General features: G+C 32.2%; 1 protein-coding gene across 1 annotated transcript; it reads left to right on the forward strand.

The window, feature by feature from the left end:
• Positions 1–1,644: 1,644 nt before the first annotated feature.
• LOC149907825 (uncharacterized) lies at positions 1,645–19,940 on the forward strand. The gene is made up of 6 exons (XM_090102941.1): positions 1,645–1,957; positions 10,125–10,182; positions 15,402–15,618; positions 15,701–18,535; positions 18,618–18,735; positions 18,818–19,940. Exons 3-6 carry the CDS (start codon positions 15,450–15,452, stop codon positions 18,873–18,875), a joined length of 3,180 nt encoding a protein of 1,059 aa, XP_089959067.1. The 5' UTR covers positions 1,645–1,957; positions 10,125–10,182; positions 15,402–15,449; the 3' UTR covers positions 18,876–19,940.
• Positions 19,941–20,132: the final 192 nt, after the last annotated feature.

Below are 20,132 nucleotides of genomic sequence, written 5' to 3' on the forward strand. Positions count from 1 at the left end.
AGAACAAAAAATATTAAAACAAAGCTCTGTAGGTGTCCGTGGTATTAATATTTAAATGAAAATAAAGCTTACTTTTCTTTTCTTATATCAAATCGTGCATATTTTATTTCTTTATTCTAATTAGGAAATAACTAAATATTAATTATGAAAATATCACATAGAGCTGTTAATATTACGATCCAAATGCTAATTGTTCATCTATTATGATTCCATGCAAATTGCAAGCCTTGGTTTTCTCATATCACATAATAAATCAACGCTGTTTTTATGAAATTGTATACATTTAAATTTGTTTAGCAACAGATGTTGCTCACAACTTGCCTTGTAATAACAGAGTAATTGTAGCGTTACTTGCATATTAATCGCAACGAAATCATTATTTTATCTAACGTTTTGGTAATATACCATTATAGTTTTAAAACAGATACTTTATTTTTTTAATCACAGCTATTAGTTAATGCAGTGCGAATCAGATTTCTATAAAAATCGAACTCTTACAGTGAGCTTTATAGTAATATTGAGGTATTAATTTCATCTACCTAAAGTCTAGCAAATTTTAAACTTAATTAGAGCGAAATTTTTCTCTTCAAGTTAATAATTTGTGTCTGAAGAGAAAACTTTTCTCTTCCGTGCCAAATAGTTAAGTGAGAATTAATAGTTAGTTGTATTTTTAAGCTCCTACATATTATGTATAAATAAACGAGAAAAATACCTGATTCATGTATGTTTGTATTTTTTAATCTTCTTTCTATATAAAGTATCCAACACTCTACCTAGTCAAATATTTGTAAGTATATTTTTTAGTACTTAAACCATAACGATTTTCAATAAAAGTCCACCATATTATTTTTATTTTTTTCGAACACCACTCTATGGTCCACTTAGATTTTTAAGGTGAATGTAACATTAACTGTTAAAATCCTTTCCGTTTGAAGATATTATAAGAGAAAAGAAGCAATAAGTAAATTATAAACAGATAGGCAAAAACACATTATAACCATTCCTTGGCAGTCGTAAAAAAAACTACAAAGAACTGCAGACATACTCTCAAATCCCATTTTCGAGATATATTCCACATTCTTCAATGATAATGTCTATTTCGTGAACAATAAAAGGAAAATTGATCTTTTTTTTTAATTAATGTAGTGGCTACAATATCTTTATTCACGCCGTTTAATATTCAATCAACCAATTTTATGCATCTATTCTATGGCTTTCTAATGTTTTAATAGTTATGGCTGTTCTCGTTAATTGCTCTGTATATTATAAAGATCTTTATAATTTATACTTTCTTCTTCACATTATTGCAAATAAAATAATTTTACTTTGCACGTTATTTACTCGTACATTCATTGTTGGTATTTATTTTAGTATTACGCGTAAACTAACTTTCTATACAATTTCTATTCAATAATAATATGTATTCACAGAGTATTTTGACCGAAAAGTATGAATGAATGCACCGTCGACTCTATGCGACGTATCTTTTTAAGATAACGTAGTACAATCCAGCAAGATAGCTTTTGATTGTACCATAACTGAAAGCCAAAATTCGCTCATAACTTCAGGCTGAAACAGCGCTGTAGGCGCATTGTTGAATAATGGTTTGTAATTCGTTGTAGCGCTGCTCATCGCTGTACGGTGTGTTGCAGTAGAGCCGGGCTGGTGCGTCCGTCAGTCGCGCCGCGCGCACCGAAGTCGCCGCTCTTCGCTATACCGGTCCGTAGTCGATAGCCAAAGTCGATCGTCAGCATTGCGTCCGCACCCGCCCTTATCAAAACATTCCCGCATTGAGATCGATCTGCACGTCTCTACGCTATTTGTGATAACGCGTGCCGATTCCCAGTGACGTCATGACTACAATGTATTGTTTATAGTGTTGTGTCTTACTACTCGTGCACGGTAGTTGCTGGATTGTTGTTTATTTGTTTTGTTTCATTGATAAGAAGCTAAAATAGTGAGTATATATTATTGTTTTTATATTTTTGTTATGATTGATTGTCAGAAAAGTTAATTCAAAATAATTATGTAGTATTAGCTAAGAATAACATAAATACATACTTACAAATAAATTATTCTAAGAATAATACTGTAATACTCGTGATTTAAAAATATATAAAATATATATTTCACATAACTACGTACGTATATACTAATCATTTAAATGTAAATTTAAACCTACTTTTATAATATACATGCACTGATAATTTAGTTATTAAAATAATATTCTTTGCAATTTAATTTATAAATTATCAAGCAAGGTTTTCGTCGAAAAAAAAGGAAATTTACAACCATTAAAATAAATAAGTTATTTACTAAATTGCTTCTAAGGCAATTGAAGGTTATAAAAAGCGTTTATAGAAAAGACCATGATATTATTATAATTTCCTGGTCGAGACAAAGTAACGGTTGTTTATCCTTGAAGAACCCATTCCCGCAATGATACAAAAAAATATAAAGTACCACTTACATTTTCTAATTCAATTTGTATGCTAAAGAGCAAGCCAAGATGCATTTTAAAATAGAGACAAATGTCTCAAAACTCACATCCGCTTTTATAGCTGAAGCGTTAAAAACGTATTTATTTTTACACACAAACTGAAACATTAAAGAGTTACCAAAAAAAGAAAAATAGTGGTCGCTTTTGAAACGTCCACGACTCTTTTAGAAAACATGGACGTTGGACGTATTCTATTTTAGATATCTTCGCAGCAAAAACGTTAATTTAACAAAATATTACTTTGTGTATAGCTGACAGAAATTGCTTTCTTGCACCTGCGTTATTTTCTTGGTCAACTATCAATGCCATCAGTGATCAGAGGAGGCCTTAACCATTTCACTGTAACTATTTAACTTTAGATTCAACGCGGCCTGACCGTGATTATATTATTGAACGTTTCTCGACCTGTACTTTACGTTGTTTTTATTGATGTAAAACGTCTACATAAACTTGATGATTCTTACCGTCCCGTTATAAAACTACTATATTCAGTAGTAAAAAGTTTTTATCGACTCTAGTACGGACAGGCTGCTTGCACGAGCCACTTATAGATATGTTCTAACTTCTAAGAAAAACATTTGTTGATATATCCATCTAATAAATAAAAGTTATGAAACGTCAACTCCACATCTTTGTATTGAATATGGAAACGTATTACACAATTAATAATATCATAGTCGCGTGACCGTTAATGGTATGAATGAATACGCATGTGTATTAATCTGTGAAGAGTTTTTACAATACAAAATAGAGATCATTGAGCCTGTCCGAGATAGTCAGCAGCGCTCACACATGCGACCTGAATGCCACTAGAGCGTCACAAGTCTGCTTTATTCATTAAGATTAATCTACGAATATATGAAGTACATTAATTATATTTAGCTAACTAACTGATATTACTGGTCGCTGGTTCTAGAATGTTAAGCCTTGATCTTAATACACGCCCAAGAAAACAAAGAGCAGGTATTTCGAAGACTAAACAAACAAGAGACGGGCGATTGTCTTTCATAGAAGTTTATAGTTAATCGTAATTCGTATCCTTATCGTATCAATGTGAAAATAACAAAACCAATTATTAATGATTTCCTAATACCCATTGAATTATTTAGAGGTTTATGATTGAGAGATGTATTCATTTAAATCAAAGGAGAGCATTTATAAGTTTGTCATTAAATTTGTAACCATTAGATTATATCGGTTAAAACCAAACAATATTTATATACTTAGTTTATTTATTTACAAATTTAAAAATTCACCTTGTTATAAAATATATTTCATATCTTTATAATCATTAGAAATTTAAGTAATTATATTTCAATAACTAAGGAAATAATAATTTCATTACAAAATTATGTACATGTAAATTAATTTATTATGTATTTTTCCTAGAAGTTATAAATTAATTGCTCAAGATCAACATAAAAAAAAATGTAATCAATAAATGGTTAAAATTTTTTTTTAATAATTATGTATTTATTAGTTATGAACAAGTAATAATAATATAATTTGAAGTGTATATTTTTCTGTAGAATTAATAATTCTCTATTATCTGGCTTATCTTTGAGATAAGTTTTACGAAAAAAGGTCCACCTAACTCAGGTATTTACCGGTTATTTACTCTCTGTCCCTTTCGACGCCTTATATTTAAATTTTGTTTATTCAAAACTTCGTTTTAAAAGTCTTACAATAGCTGCTCATAAAAGTATAATAATAATAATCTCTTTATTCCTTTACCTTTATGAGCGACCCATTTTCGCTTTGCTCTACCTTACCAAATATAATTATGAAGTTTTTACTTACATATAACTAAAACGTATTTACATGTATGTACATACTTGTTGCTACATATTTGTAGAACAAGTTAATTTCAACAGTGTTTGATTGTCAGACGTTCAAAATGATTATAATCTAAGTCGCCTTCAAGAATATTGGTTACAGAAAAGCACTTATGTTCGTGATCATTTTGAGCTGAATTTAGTAAAGATATATTTGGCGAGGGGCTATTATTTGGGATCAGAACACCTGAGACATCTCCCCTTCATGCAATATAGTCAGGAGTAATCCATGTATATAAACGACCCTTACTCTTCTTTATTTGCTATTAGATATGACATCTACTTGAGTACTCTTTTAATTAAAAATTATAGACTGTTACCAAAATAAATATAACCGTGAATACATATAATGTCGCAACAATATTGAGGGATTCACAAGACCATTTTTACATTAACGAGCAGAAATTTGCAAGACATCTTCATTTCAGATAGCCGGCCAGCGGTCATCAATTTTCGTCAAATAATCCTCAGACTATTTGCCATTTCTAAAAAGGAAACCTCTCTATTTTCTACCTTTTCTTGTCAAATTATTCTATGCTTCCAAGCATTCAAGTTTGTTAACAAAATAATCAATCAAAGACGACACTATTCCTTTATAAATGTAGAGAATATTTCAACCTCTCACAATATAAGAGAAAGGTACTAACGTAAAGTAATGATCCTTAATCACGTGCCAAAGGGCAGACACAATTCTAATTCAGTAATATTTCGCCTTTTAATAATTGTCTTAGAGAACAATAGGTGATTAACCTATCGTGGCTTGATCTGATGAAAACAATTTTGTTTGGAATCCAATTGGGAAATAAACGTATTTTCAGGACAATGTAATGAAAAACAGATAGTTACTTATGTACGAAACAATAGCGCCTAAAACTTCAATTGGATTTATTTTAACATACATTGTTTTCATTTTACGCAGCATAGGTAGATTTGAATACAAATTTCAAAGCAATGTTATCTTCAGCATTATGAGAAATAGGATTACACACATAATATTATTCTTTGACTAATAATTAAAACAAAAGGGTAAATACTACTTTATATGCAAAACTTTCAAATATTAGAGTGAAGGGCCACATATTATGTTAATTACTTTTACAATATCAAAAACCATATCAATTCAATGTTATTAATTTAGCTACGGAGCCTTTAATTAGGTACTGCACATAAGATGCCGCGAACGAGATGTAAAAACGTATTTAAATATTTCAAAAAGAACAAATTATAAGCAAACGGGTTTAGCGTAACTCCGGAAGCGAACAGGTTCCATGGACTTGAGATACATATGTATTAATTGGAATTTTAATTTTTACTAATGAAACATCGGCGTGAATCGCCTGTCGCCGGCCACGATCGCTCTTTCTGAACTCATTACGTAGATTGAGTAACAGCTTTCACTGAATACAACTTGTTATTACAATCAAGTCATCACGCAACACTTTTTAGGTAACTGAACAACCTGTCGATAATTTCTGACCATGTTACAATCTAAGCCACGATTAATCGCCACAATCTAGTCGTTGTTACTAAATCGCAACTGCGCAATTTTAATTTACTAAGTATACATAAATGGTTATAATGAAACAATATTCTAAGGCAAAGTAAATATAAAACAAAATGTAAATATCATAAATGAAATCTGGACGGCTTGTCTCGTTCTGGACTGATATGGGATCAGATTAAAAATGAACGTTCGACTATTTTTAGGTTTAAAACAACACATGCAAGTAGATATTATACGATGAAACTTTTTTATCCTGTATTCATTTGTGGCACCTCATTAGGTTCAATTTGTTTCTCTTTTTCTTTTCCTTTCTCTAATCCAATTTGTCGTGCCTGATTAGTCGGAGATTGTCAACAACATCGATTGTTGTTTATCACGTGCTTCTTTGGAAATAAAAAGAAACGCTTTTTTCGTTTATTCTAAGAAGGATCAAATAAAGTAAATATAAAAATTCGATGGCGCCGGCCATAAAAATCGGCAGCAAAAATTATCATTACAGACCAACTTTCCAAAGGTTAAAATTTATTAATGTTTTCAAACGAAACAAAATATTACATGAGACCAGAGAATATTTTTAAGGTTATAAAACGTTTACAATATCTCCAAGTTTGAACGAACACTTACCAGATCGTAATCAGCTCCAGATGTGTCGATTTGGCAGATTATATTTTAAATGAATGTATACTAATTTTGTTCTGTTGCTCTTTTTTACGGTCGTTGGGTTTTTATGATCAACATAACACAAAAGAAAGCAATTAAAAAAGTACCTTTTACGACTTAATTTCAGTTATTTACAGGTTACATAATCAATTTTGCCCGACAACAATAATATTAAGGAAGTCAGTTATTAAACACAAAGAAGTGTGGTAAACTCAAATCCGTTAACCGAACAAAACTAACAAACCAAAAATCCTGAGATGATAAATAATAATAATTAATGAATGGTGTTCCGTTAAAAAGTTTAATTAGTTTCATATTTAATTAATGAAATAACTTAGTTTATAGCGTGGCCAAGAGGCGTAACGAAAAGCTAAAATAATAATTGCTTGAATCGACGAATTCTCGTAACACGTGAAACAAATCATAAGAGCGAGTTCCGGATGAGCCTAATGTATCGTGATCCGATCTACTTCTCTTGTAACATTACAATTTCATTTCACCGCAAATGATCGCTATAAATAAAGACAATAAAGAACACGCATAACTCCGCATCACGATAGAGCAAATTGTTAACCATAAAATTAATAAGAAATACTTATTGAATGAATTACTTGTTAACGCATCCGTAATTATCCTGAATCACGATCTGGTTAAGATCTAATTTTGTGGCAGGAAACATTTCAAGATAATATTGCTGGAGCCGATCGAGTTTATTTTATTAGCCGCAATTAATGTCTACCATGTTGACGTATTTGATTAACTTACTACGTACGCGCTGAGCAAACCTACTTACTGTTCAACCTAAAATACCGTTAAATGAATGATTGAGATATATTCTGCCATTACTTTGTGTACGTTGTGAAATCTATCACAACAAAGTCGGAAGGAATTCTCAAGTCACGTATATTTCCTGAAACAACAAAATAGAGCAATAAAACTTTCCCAATATCGGAAATATTGTTCAATAAAGCAATTGTTTACAAACTGTATACATGGAGCTGTCAGTGTTTACTTAAGGCGACGCTGCAGTAAAAGTGTTAAAGTTTTATTAAAATACGATTGTAGGAGATCATAAAAGCCACATTTTGGTGTAGGTGGAAGCACTCGCGAAGGGCATTTCTCGTCAATGGCTGTGTCCGCCTACGATGCGCGTGCGCTCTCCTCCCGCCCACATGCTTATAAATTGTTCGCTTAACAGTACAAGCGACAAATTACCAGCACAGTGCTCACGATACCCTTTCTTTATGCCCAAATTGATTACATTCATATCTAAATAACTTATTTTAACGCGTCATGTCGGCTGAATGTCATTTTATTACAAAACTGAATATCAACGTAATTCATGGTCATGGACAGGCTGAATACGGTCGCTGTAGTACGGTTTTTGAAAGTGTAGTAATATAATTATTCAAATTATAACACATTGTTAATTTAAAAGACAACTATCACAAAAAGTATCTACAATTATTAACGAATGAAACCCGAAACACTATAACCACCAATATGATCAATAAGACAATCAATCGAGATACCAGAAGAAAAACCTAGTGATAAGTAGGTCGCATTTTAAGTTAGTCAAATCACAAGAACAGAATTCTGTATAATAATTATCTTAAATATATGTACGAACCTACGCATCTCGTAAATTATCCATCCAAATTACCTTTCAGGATTTTTGTATTTCCTCTTACAATCGATATTTTAATAAGGCAATAAATACTGATCTCTTAACATTTACAGTGATATTATATATTGTTTAAAGTTTAAACATATTTCAAACGTAGGTATTTTGCTATAATAACGATGACTTATGTGAGGTTAAACCTTACTCGAGAAATATGTTGTTCCCATTATTTCAAGTATAGTATCTTCATATTATGAGGAAACTGGATAGATAATATAATTTATAGTCACTAACACGGGAATAATAGAATAGGTCCTAAAGTTAGATCAACTTTAGGACCTAAGTTAGATTTTATGATACAGAATTACGGTTAATATTATTATGAAATATAGAGCTACAAACCTATAAATCTTAAAAAAAATTTAGTATATTGTGTCTGATATTGGGCAAATACAAATTAAACAGAATTGAGAATGAAAAGTAATATATATTTTCGCAATACTTGAAAATCAATGTGAATGGAAGGTCGTGTTTTTATACAAATATTTGTGAAATATTTTTTGTTACTATTGAGTAAACAAAAATTATCTAAGCGAAATTGTGAATGATTTTATTGGAATTTATTTGCTTTAGGCAATAAAGGATTAAAGTTGAAAAAACCATCAAGAATATTTATTTCAGACCAATTAAAATGCCATAACGTACCTACATCAATGTTTTTGTAAAAATTATTTATGTGAAGTACAATTTGCAATGTATTAAAATTCATAATACGAAATCTTTTCATTTCTTTATTGGTTTATCTACCTGAAACTTTAACGGAAGAAAAACTGCGAAAAATTTTTGCGCAAATAAAATATATATAAAGTTATCGGAGACCGTCAAAAGTACGCTACTTTTTGTTAGGACTTAGGATTCTACTCGAACCTCTCAGCCGGCTGAAAACTTATTTATTTCAAGATGTGTTTGCATCGTCAAACTCTGTTTATAAATATAATGTTCTAGCTATTGTTATATAGTGTTATAATTAGTTGAACATGTTAACAAAATATAGACAGTATCTAGGTAACAATCTAAGATTTGTATAAAGCAGCTCTGAATAAAGAGAATTATAACTTATTAATATTTTTATAAAACCTGTAACATTTATTATTTTCTTTTCTTTATTATCTTTTTTTAAATTAGAGCTTAAAACCATCCCGATTAAAAACCTCCACCAATGATAGGATAGCATTATTAGAATTTACTAACTCATTGCAAAATAAATGGAGACATTGAAATCTATCACACATAAGAGAGAGTTTCGATATTTTCGACAATACTACCAAAATCTCTACATCACGTAACACTGGTACAGCTTTATTTGCATGTCATGGTGAGCGGCTGAGCCATGATGCCATTACCATTAGCCACTCTTTCGACGCCGCCCTATTGTCCTGCTATGGATGGCGATAAATTTTGTACGTGATGGAATTTTTATGTTTCCGATCCCTTCGTGCCGCTTGCATTATAAAAACCAACTTCTATTAACACCTATTACGCGGTTATATTATGGTTATTATAATAACACCTAATGACCAGCAAAAAGTTGCCACTATCATAATGAGGGAACAATTATCCAATTTATTTGGTATAATTAATATTAAGTTAACTTGTTTTTTATTAAATTTTGCAAATAAACAAGGTTTTTATTGAAAGGTTCGAGCAATATTATGTTTCTTGTCACTGAGTAATATTGTTTATTAAAGCATGAAAAGAGTAATCTGATATGATTCGTAGTTTAAAATATCCACATATGTATTAAAAAATAATTAAGAAAATTTACCACAGCTTTGTATAAGCCCCACGCATTAAAATGTTAAGCACAGCATATATATCCTGCAGATATAAGATTAACTATCTGTTTCTTCAGAACTCGAGAATTAATTATCAGATAACGTTATAAACTAGATAGAAAGTAAAAACGTCAGTTATTGAAAAGTGTTTTATTTCTTATTTCAGTCAAGCGTCGCCTGCGCACGCCGCCGTCCGTCTGCTCCATGAGCATTCTTGGCATGAGGTGAGTCATCGCACTGCATTTATAAATAATGTTCCTAGGTCATATGTTTACACTCGTATTGAGTATTCTCGTACACGGTGTTTCTAATCCACATTACAATTACAAATTAACCTTTTTGTAGCTCGCTCACCGTCAGACCGTTCTCTGTTCCATTTTACTTTAAACAGAATAAGGTATCGAGCGACAACGAAAATAAGGCTAAGTTTGTGATAAATGTTGATTGGTCGTTGCATTACATCTACTATTTACGATTGAAAGTGTTTCAATTAAATTCACGTTGAGATAAAATATTATTGACACTATTAAGCTAAGCTATTGAGTATCTAGGTATCAATAAATGATAATTATAATGCAGATAATTAACAAAATATATGAATTCGAGTTCCTGGGTGATACTTTTCTGTCGCTCAGCTTTTAGAACCTATTGAAATCTATATCTACTCATTATCTAAGAATGGAGCACCCAGCAACAGGCACGCATAAAAAAATATCCGTAACCAAGCAATAAAATAAGTGCTAGTGTTAAATGTATAAGGATATTACTCACGCATTCTGCACACGTAATGAATGATATGCGAACAAAAAGAAGGAGAGCATTCTTAGAAATATCTGCATGCGATATAACCAGCATCTTGGTTATTCGTGAGTTGGCTATTAGCAAAGAACACTCGTGCTTAGGTATATTAGTTAGCAACGCGCACCTGCCTCGCGAGTCGCGACTCGATGTCAATGCCCGTCAAACGCGGGACTAACTGCGTACACATTTCCACTAACACATCAAAACAAAGCTTCTGTATGTAAACATGTTAGGTAATACTTGATTGCCAAAGCTCCTACATTATTTTTGAAGAGCTTTAACTGATCAATCAACCGCCAACCTGTTCTACGCAAGTAACTCACCAACAAATATCATTTCGCGTGTTTCAAATGCTATGTAGGTATAGGATAAAAATACCCGAGTATACTGCTATGGACTACATCAGCAGAATACGTAACTACAGTTTTTTGGTTCAAATCTAACAGTTTACAAGCAACCAACAGAGCAAAACATTTTTTACCACCTGTTAGCATTATCATAGATTCCACAAATTGAGGTGGCGTTGGATATTATTAAAGAACGAGGAAATAATCAAACGTAAGCGTATTATAATATCAAAGGACATTCCCATAGCTATGTTGATTAAATTAATAACGGTAGGGAAATAAGCATCTACTTACATAAACGTACTTTTGCTCGACTGTGTGCCAGCATCATTAAGAAGAACGTTTGTAATTACTAACTTCGTATACAAATCGTCTTCAGGAATGGCTTGCACGGTATTCCTATCCTCCACCGCTAGGAATTTTAAGTGTGGGGTAATCTAGAAATGACGAACCGGCATGTTTCGTTACTTTAACACGAGAAATGTATCAAATTACGTTATTCGTTGACACGGTTCTGAGGAATGGCATTTAATTAACATCTACATGTGAATTGTCACGTGCAAGTGATCGTATACCACAAATTAATCTCAGACTGCAATAGATATGGGAAGCGCTTGAATCTTTTCACTAAATCTTTTCAACTCATTAACGACTTCGACTATAAAATATAAATTATAATATTATATTGCTTTGTTTCAGCTGTCTCAATTTCACATATATAAAATTAGTCAAACACGCGTATTCACATTGGTTCGTTAATCAGGCGTAAAGTCACATGTCAACAGTCATTTGTTTCTAATATATGAATAGTATTAATTCTACGCCTACTACTATTATGCAACTTACATATATTACACCTATTATAATAGAATTGAAAAAATAAAGGACAAGGATATATCGCCGACGCATTAGCCTACATGGTTTATTAAGGACTATTACAATAATAATAATTATTATAATACAAGCAATCATTTTGCTTATCTTTGTTCGAAAATTAAGTTGAAGTAAGTAGTTAGTAAGTAGTTAGTGAAGTTGACTATCTTGAATTACAGGATTCTCAGTTCTTAATAGAGACGAGCAAATAAACGATACCTCAAAATAATGAATAACGATAGCTATGCTTAACACAACTATTCCATAATACTACACTCAAGGTCTACACTAAACCCTTCCAGTTCTTTCCGTCCTTACCTTCATTCTTTCTGTATGCGTTTCATTAAAAAAATACTGGCAACCCATTTGTCGTAAGAAGTTGGTATTTACCTCTGCAAATATCTATGGACGGTGATAGTCGCTTACCTACCATCAAGTGACCCACCAGTTCAGTTGATCGCTCTTTCACACTTATTACATAGGTACATAAATAAATAAATAACACGAAACCTTACAAACTTTTTAAAAATGTTGAACCTGCTTCGTTTATTTCTTACTTACACAAACAAAATACAAATTAATCATGTTGATACATAAGAAACTCAAACCAAGCTAAACGTCCCATTCTAAATTTGCTCAGAAAAGTTACATATTTATGGTCAGCTATTGCCCTGTAACAGAATGGAAATTATTCTTGTGCATTATTTATGTACCTAGAGACTAATATAAGAGGAATGCAGCTTGACTACATATAGAATATACGTAGAATGAAGAGTTAGCTACCATGCCGCTTCATGTAGTTTATAATTACAGTAGCCCTTATTATATACACGCACAAAATACTGAGCAAAACATTTCACAACGCATAAAATACATTAAACAATTTTAATTATTATAATCCTTGGATAGTATCAAATATATATTATAAACAGAGGTAGTCCACACATTAAAGTTCTATAGAAATTAAAACTGAATGTTAAAATGGCTCTACTTTTTAATTTTGATACTTAAGCAATTTAATTCTGACTCAAATTAATAAAATACTATTTGGCATTACTATCGTTATTCGTCTTATAAGCACTTCAATTAATAATAAAAATAATAACCATTATGACTACTACTTATACCTACTGCAGCAATTTACCTATCGTCATAATTTTACATTTCTAAAATGTAGGGTGCTTTAATGTATCTAACGATACCTACTTTTAAAGCTTTTGACAAAACATTCATCTCAGCGTCTGTTATTATCAGAGTACATTGCTTATCACGGTAATTGAGCCAAATTATTTTTACAAGATCATTATAATATCATCTTTACAGGAACTAAATATGGTTGATGGCATTCTCTTTGATGTTTCATTCAAAATATCCTTGGCGCCTACAGGCTTACGACCCACTCGATTTAATTTCAATGTTTGATGAGCCAACGATAACCGTTAAGCGAATGCCATTAGTCATTTTAGAATTTTATATTTATCCCCTCATACACCGGAACAGCTTACTTCCTGTACGGGACGTGCCATAAATATTTTTATTTAAATTCATATAGAGACGCCGAATAATAATGGTTTTGTTTTTGCGACTCATACCCGCGGTTTTATTGGTTTAACCTTTTTCTTTAATTCAAATAAAACATTTACGTATTTTTATCAGTTAGCTAGTTTACATTACAGGAGCTTTACTTAGTTTAAAACTAAATGGCATTGCGTGAATTATCCAGCCTACTTTAAATATGACTAAAAATCTGTGGTTATTTATACTATGTGGATACTTTAGAATAGGAAAGGTAATTCAGAATTAAAATACATATCTACATATAACGCAGCCTAGACCGATGTGGATATAACGCAATTCAAAGTTACCAGCATATTTGAATTGTAAGAAACAAATGGACATGACTTAGGACCATTAAAAATAGAAAACATTGCGGAAGTCGATTGAATTTTCTCGAAGAAGCGAGTCCGGTATTCGCATGCTTTGTGTATCTAGATGAATATTGCCTTCCAAATCCTATACTTTGTCTTTGATAGCTAGCGGATCTTAAACGATTAAAATTTATATCCGTATCCGTTAGGAAGATGTATAATAGGCGTTTAATGAACATATCCTTCCAAAATGTATTTACTAGTAATTACGAAATTTATTCAAGTTATCAATCATAGGTAATTCGTATTGAAGGATATAGAGACAATAAACGCAATCCAAATAAGTAGCGAAAGATGATTGCCTACAACATAACATCAATCATTTTTGTAATTAGATGCAGATTTATTATAGATAAGACTTATTATGTTTAAAAAATTAATTGTCTGTAATAACTGACGATAGTTGAACGTGACAACGTCCGATTGTGCCTCTTTTCGCTCCTTCCGCGCTCTCGCTTGCACTTCAAGCCTTACATGGAACGCCTCAGAGCGAGGTAACGCCGCATGAGTCATGTTTTTTCGTGAGTGCAGCCGGCTTTATCGAATTATAAGACGTTATCACGTCAAAAAAACTTTCCTTACATTTTAATTGCAGTTAAAGAAATTGTAAAATTAATGCGTTTTATCTCCAGTCAGCAATGCATAATACTAATGTCTGGACACCAGTCACAGACTTCCGCCCATACTAACAATTATCATTATAAGTTACACGACAGTTCCGATAAGTGAACATAAATATGTACTTAAAGCTATAATTGTTGTCTCATCTAATTATAGTATCTACGAATATCCGTCATGTAGTATCGCTTAATGACACCCGTTCACAATCCTCATCTACTATCTTACCGTTTCACGTCCAGTTCTTAACAGTTAAATCATTTCCTTGCAAGTAAATTACTTATTACTTATTGCTGTTTATTATTGCAGAGTAGGCGGGACGTCCGCTAGCGCAAGATCTTCCTAAAGCTATCTCTATTAATAATGTAACCCAGTTCAAAAAGCGTTCACCATTGCGTTTATTAAGTGTCCTTAAATAAAACTAAAGCAAGAGGATTTACATGTTTATGCCATACGTTGCGTGCAAACAAGTTCAGTATATGCCTTGCAAAACTTAACATAATACCGCGATCATGTATCGAGTACTCACATTGAGTAATACGTGATAACTAAATTTTGCATAATTGCGTTTTAACATAATGATAAAAGCGTTTAATGTATAATGCAATTTATACCTGGAATATTACGTACTATACGCAGAACGTATAGATAGATTATAAGAAGTTAATGTACAATAGTTTTTCATTGGCTCTTCTTCTGTTTAACCAGACAAGTAGCGGTATTCGTAATTAGTTCCTCAAACATATTAACACACTTACCGTGAAATGGCACACGCAATCCTGAAAGAAAAGTATGATAATAGATATAACGAACCAGTTATAGATGCGTGTATTAATATCATAAGTTTAAAATTAATAAGCTTATGTTTAATTGCAGAGTAAGTAGTGCGTGCGGTGTGATGCGATGGTTGCGTGATCGGTCATCATGCGCCTCTTCCGTGGGCCGAAGCGCAGGGAAGTGACCGAGCCGCAGGCTGCCGCGACACCGTCTCCACGCCGAGACGTCGCCGCCGGGCCAGCCCCGCACGATTTCACGCTCGTCACCGCACTCCCAGCCATGGTCATGGAGGAAGACGTGAAAGAGATGAAAAAAGGTAGATCACTATTTCTTATTGACTGATATATCTTTACTTACGTAGAATTAAAATGGTAGATTAAAATTCATAATTTTTTCAGTTTTCGCAACGTGGGGTCGCCGTATGGGAAAGAAACTAGATATGTTGAAAAAAGAGCCCAAAGAGGCAGATGACAATTCCTCTACAAATGGGGAGTCATCAGTGATAGCCGGGCAGTATAAGAAAAAACAAAATTGGAAAATGGGTCGTAGTACTTCAGATTCGGCATCATTAAAGAAAGATAGTGATACAGAATCAATAAGAAGTGGTTCTAGAGATAGATCGCCGAGTCCTTTTAAGTCTTTTTTCCATAGAATGGGTTCAACGGGTATGTTAAACACATCAAAAACGCAATCACTTAATACACCTAAAACACCAGTCAATTATACAAATGGACCTTCTTTATACCGGAGCTGTTCTACATCTCATTTGTCAACCTATATTAAAGCTGACGATCCTTCAGATGATATAGATCTGCAAAATACTAACAATGAGAACAAAAACTCTCCAACTAAACAGAAAAATAATTTACTTTCGGAAGAAAAATTTGCTAACTCTTCTACTAAAGCTATAAGTTGTGATAATATACCTAAATTAGATGGCCATCAAAACAATACTTCTAACAAAAAACCAAACTTTCCCTATGCATTTTTAAGGTCAAAGCTGTCTGTTTTGCCAGAAGAGAATAGCATTGCATCTCAACATAGATCTATTTCTATGAGACAAAGCTTCTCGGAAAGAATAGATAGAAAATCTCCAAAATTTAGAAAAGAAAGAATGTATTTAAATAATTCACGATCAGAAGAGAGGTACAGAAGCAGTGATAATATTTCCGTCCATGAAAACAGCGTTTATAATAATAATAATTCTACTCCGAGAAACGACCTTGATTCATCAAGAAATTCTATTCGAAGTATAAACGAATGCGAAGGTACACCTTACCCTTATCGACGGATAGAGGATGTTCCAAGAAGATCTTCTATGATTTCACATCGACCACCGATAGATTATGACCCGATGCTAATTCCACGAAATAGAAATAGTCTTCCTGTTTATGAATACAATTCTATTCTTGGTTCTGCTCAAGAGTTGGCCTCATCGACTCAAAGTATACATCGCGAAATTCTACAAGCCCATCGATTAAGTAATTATATCAGTTCAAATGAATCTGGATATGACAGTGATGGACGGCCGACTGATGAATATAGTAATCATTCTCCCCCAGGGTATTCGAATCATTTATCCAATGGATGTGGGACTATTAACAGGGATGGTAATTATGGAAATTTTTCCAGACAATTAAGTCTGAACCATAAAATAAATGTAAGCAGAGTTCAAGTGCCTGCTAGAAGAAGTTCAACACCTTGTGCTCTTTTCCCCATTGATAAAAGTCATTCTTATGAATTTGAAACTGAAGGTGAAGCAACTACTAAATATACGAAGAATATTTCAAATCAACAAATAACCATTGATTATAGTGATGCTAAACCTCCTCCTTTACCAAAAAAGAATGTCTCTAAAAAGATGCCCTTCGTTTACAAAACGATAACTTTAGATGAACGAGTCCAAACAAGAAAAATTAACTTTTTACAATCGCAATTAGTCTCCTTCGAACATTCATCAACTCCAAATTTATGTGAAAATAATTCATCAGATAATGAGTCGGAGATTAACAGAATTTTAGAGAAGGACATACTCGGTAGAGGTCCGTGTACAAAACGTTTTAGAAAAATAAGGCTTATCAAAACACGATTAGACGAAAGCTTGGGAGTATACCTAGCCCAACATAGAGTGGACTTTGATAAAAGTGGCTCAAATTTTGAAATTCGCTACATCGTAGTTAAACTTGATTTTGATGGTATAGCCCATAGAGATGGTCGACTTCGAATAGGAGATGAAATAGTTAGTGTAAATAATAAAGTTCTAAGAGGCTTGTCATCTCTGAAGGAAGTTCAACATATTGTTAATTCCTGTTCAACGGAAGCTGCTCATGAAGAAGGGGCACTATTTCAAAGATATCAAGTTGATTTGGTGATGGCCCACGATGAGATTAATCCAATCACGTTGAGTCACATCATAAACAATCATCCAAATGAAAATCCTTCGTTCCAAAATAATGCCGCTAATGTTCCACCTGACATAATTTCACAAACAATACACAAACCGACACCTTCCAATCAAATTACTATTGAAACTCATTTTCCAAGTGAAAATAAATTTTACGTTCATAATGGTTTGGATAACAGACAATCGCAACATTATGAAAATGAATCAAAACAAAAATGTGAAGTTCAAGTTAATAATAGGCAATCGTTATCAAATCAAAAAAGTGACGATGAAAAATTACTAGAACGAAATTGTTTTACGCCTTTGCACCCATCTTTACAAAACATAACAAATATTGAAGTATCTATGCGTTCATCGCCGAGTCCCAGAAATAATCCAAACTATCGACCTATATCTCTTCATAGTTCGAAGCCACAACCAGTGACAGCATGTAACGAAAACGAATCGAATGAAATAAAGGAAAATTCATCTCACTATATAAAAAATGTACCAAGACTGTATCAAAATAGATCCTTCGAAAGCATACCAGAACAACTCAGAAGTAGCAGCCGCAGTCGATATTTTAGCAGAGTGGGATCGCAACGATGTTCTCCTAATTATGGTAACCATGTATCCCGTCAGCAAGAATATAAGCCTGTCATTCATCAAGACACTCCACAATATTCAAATAATACAGTACACAAAGTAGAATTTTGGAAAGGACCTGGCCATAAAAGCCTCGGATTTAGTATCGTCGGAGGAACTGATTCACCAAAGGGCCAAATGGGTATTTTTGTCAAAACCGTTTTCCCTAACGGACAAGCTGCTGATAAAGGAACCGTGTATGAAGGTAAAAACCTTAACTAATATTTTTTTAAATATAACAACTGAGATTAAAAAAAAATGAAATTGTATAAATTATTTGTTTACAGGCGATGAAATATTATCAGTAAACAACGTGGCAACACGGGGTTTAAGTCACGCCGGAGCAATATCACTTTTTAAACAAGTTAAAGAAGGAAAAATTGAACTGACGCTTTCACGAAGAAGGTACCATCATATTTTTAATAGTTTAATTTATTAATTCTTTTAATTTAGTTTGGCATTTACTTTAAACTTAAAATATTTTCAGAGCTCCTAGGTCAAGATCTGTTGAGCCTCTTGGGATATTTCGGGGCGATACTAAATGATTCGATGTTCAAGAAACCGACACCTCCAAAGAAACTTACTGTTATTAAGTGCAATAATATTAATTTTATCGTTAAGCCAAAGGCGTCACATTAATTTAAATTAGTTATTACGTAAATTTCCTGAGTAAAATAGAAATAGTCTGTCATAAATATTGTTACTATCCGGTTTTTCTTGTTATTACGAAGTTAATGGACTTCGATTTAATACAGATCATAATTTAATTTAATATTGATATGTAATTATACCTTAAGTATTTTCAGTGACATTGGACGGCTATTTCTATAATACCGGGCTATGTTCGTTACATGTTATAAAGTACGTAGTACTACGCTATTCTTATTCGTTGCTGCAACGGCTAGCTTCATTATGATGTTGTTTTGTAGATACTTTTAAGTATTTAGTATATCCTTCATTTATACAATGAACTATAACATGCTTTACTCATACTATGATCATGCATTAAAATATATTAAGCTTTAGTATTAACATTAGCCTTATAAACTGTGAATAGAAGACTGTATGTAAAATTTATGTCTAAGAAACATTATATAATCCAAGTAGTAAAAAGTTCTTCTCAGATTAATAATGTATATCAATAGAATTGCTAGATCTCGATATTTCCATTTTGTGTATATTTTTCTTAATATTATTTTGAAGAATCGATCGTTTTACACTTAGGCCTCATTTTACACATATTATAGACTGATTAATAAAATTTGCTAATGTTTGTACCTACAAATACTGCCAAAGTTTTAGTCATAATGTGAGTAATATTTAAATCCTTATTCTGTAAGAAAAAAATCACCATACAGGTTAAAAATACTACGTCTACTTATCTCTTAATCTTTCGTAGTATTTTGAACAAAAAAATATTCAAAAAAATCTTAGACACACAGAGCGCGATTGTAAAGTGTAAACAATATTATTATCAAGCCAGCAATACAAGACTGATTTGTAAAAATGTTCATCGTTTTTCGATGCGACAGCTACATTATACAACGATAAAAGAATGTGTATTAAATTTTATTAATATATTATAAATGAAATGACAAAACCGAAAATTATCTTAATGCTATTTAAGATAATTTTAACGAAGCATTGCCTTGATTGTATCTAGTATGATAAACTTGTAGTATACAGCAAATATTTCAATGCAATTTAGTGGATCGAGTGTCAGGCAGCCTAAAACTACCAGTAATTAGTAATTAGCAATAATAATAAAGAATTTGAACTATGTAGATGAAGTATGAACAAAA

This window comes from Colias eurytheme, chromosome 6 (assembly GCF_061535395.1).
Source record: "Colias eurytheme isolate Ceu_HAF_F1 chromosome 6, ilColEury1 Martin Lab GWU primary, whole genome shotgun sequence".
Classification (NCBI taxonomy): Eukaryota; Metazoa; Arthropoda; class Insecta; order Lepidoptera; family Pieridae; genus Colias; species Colias eurytheme.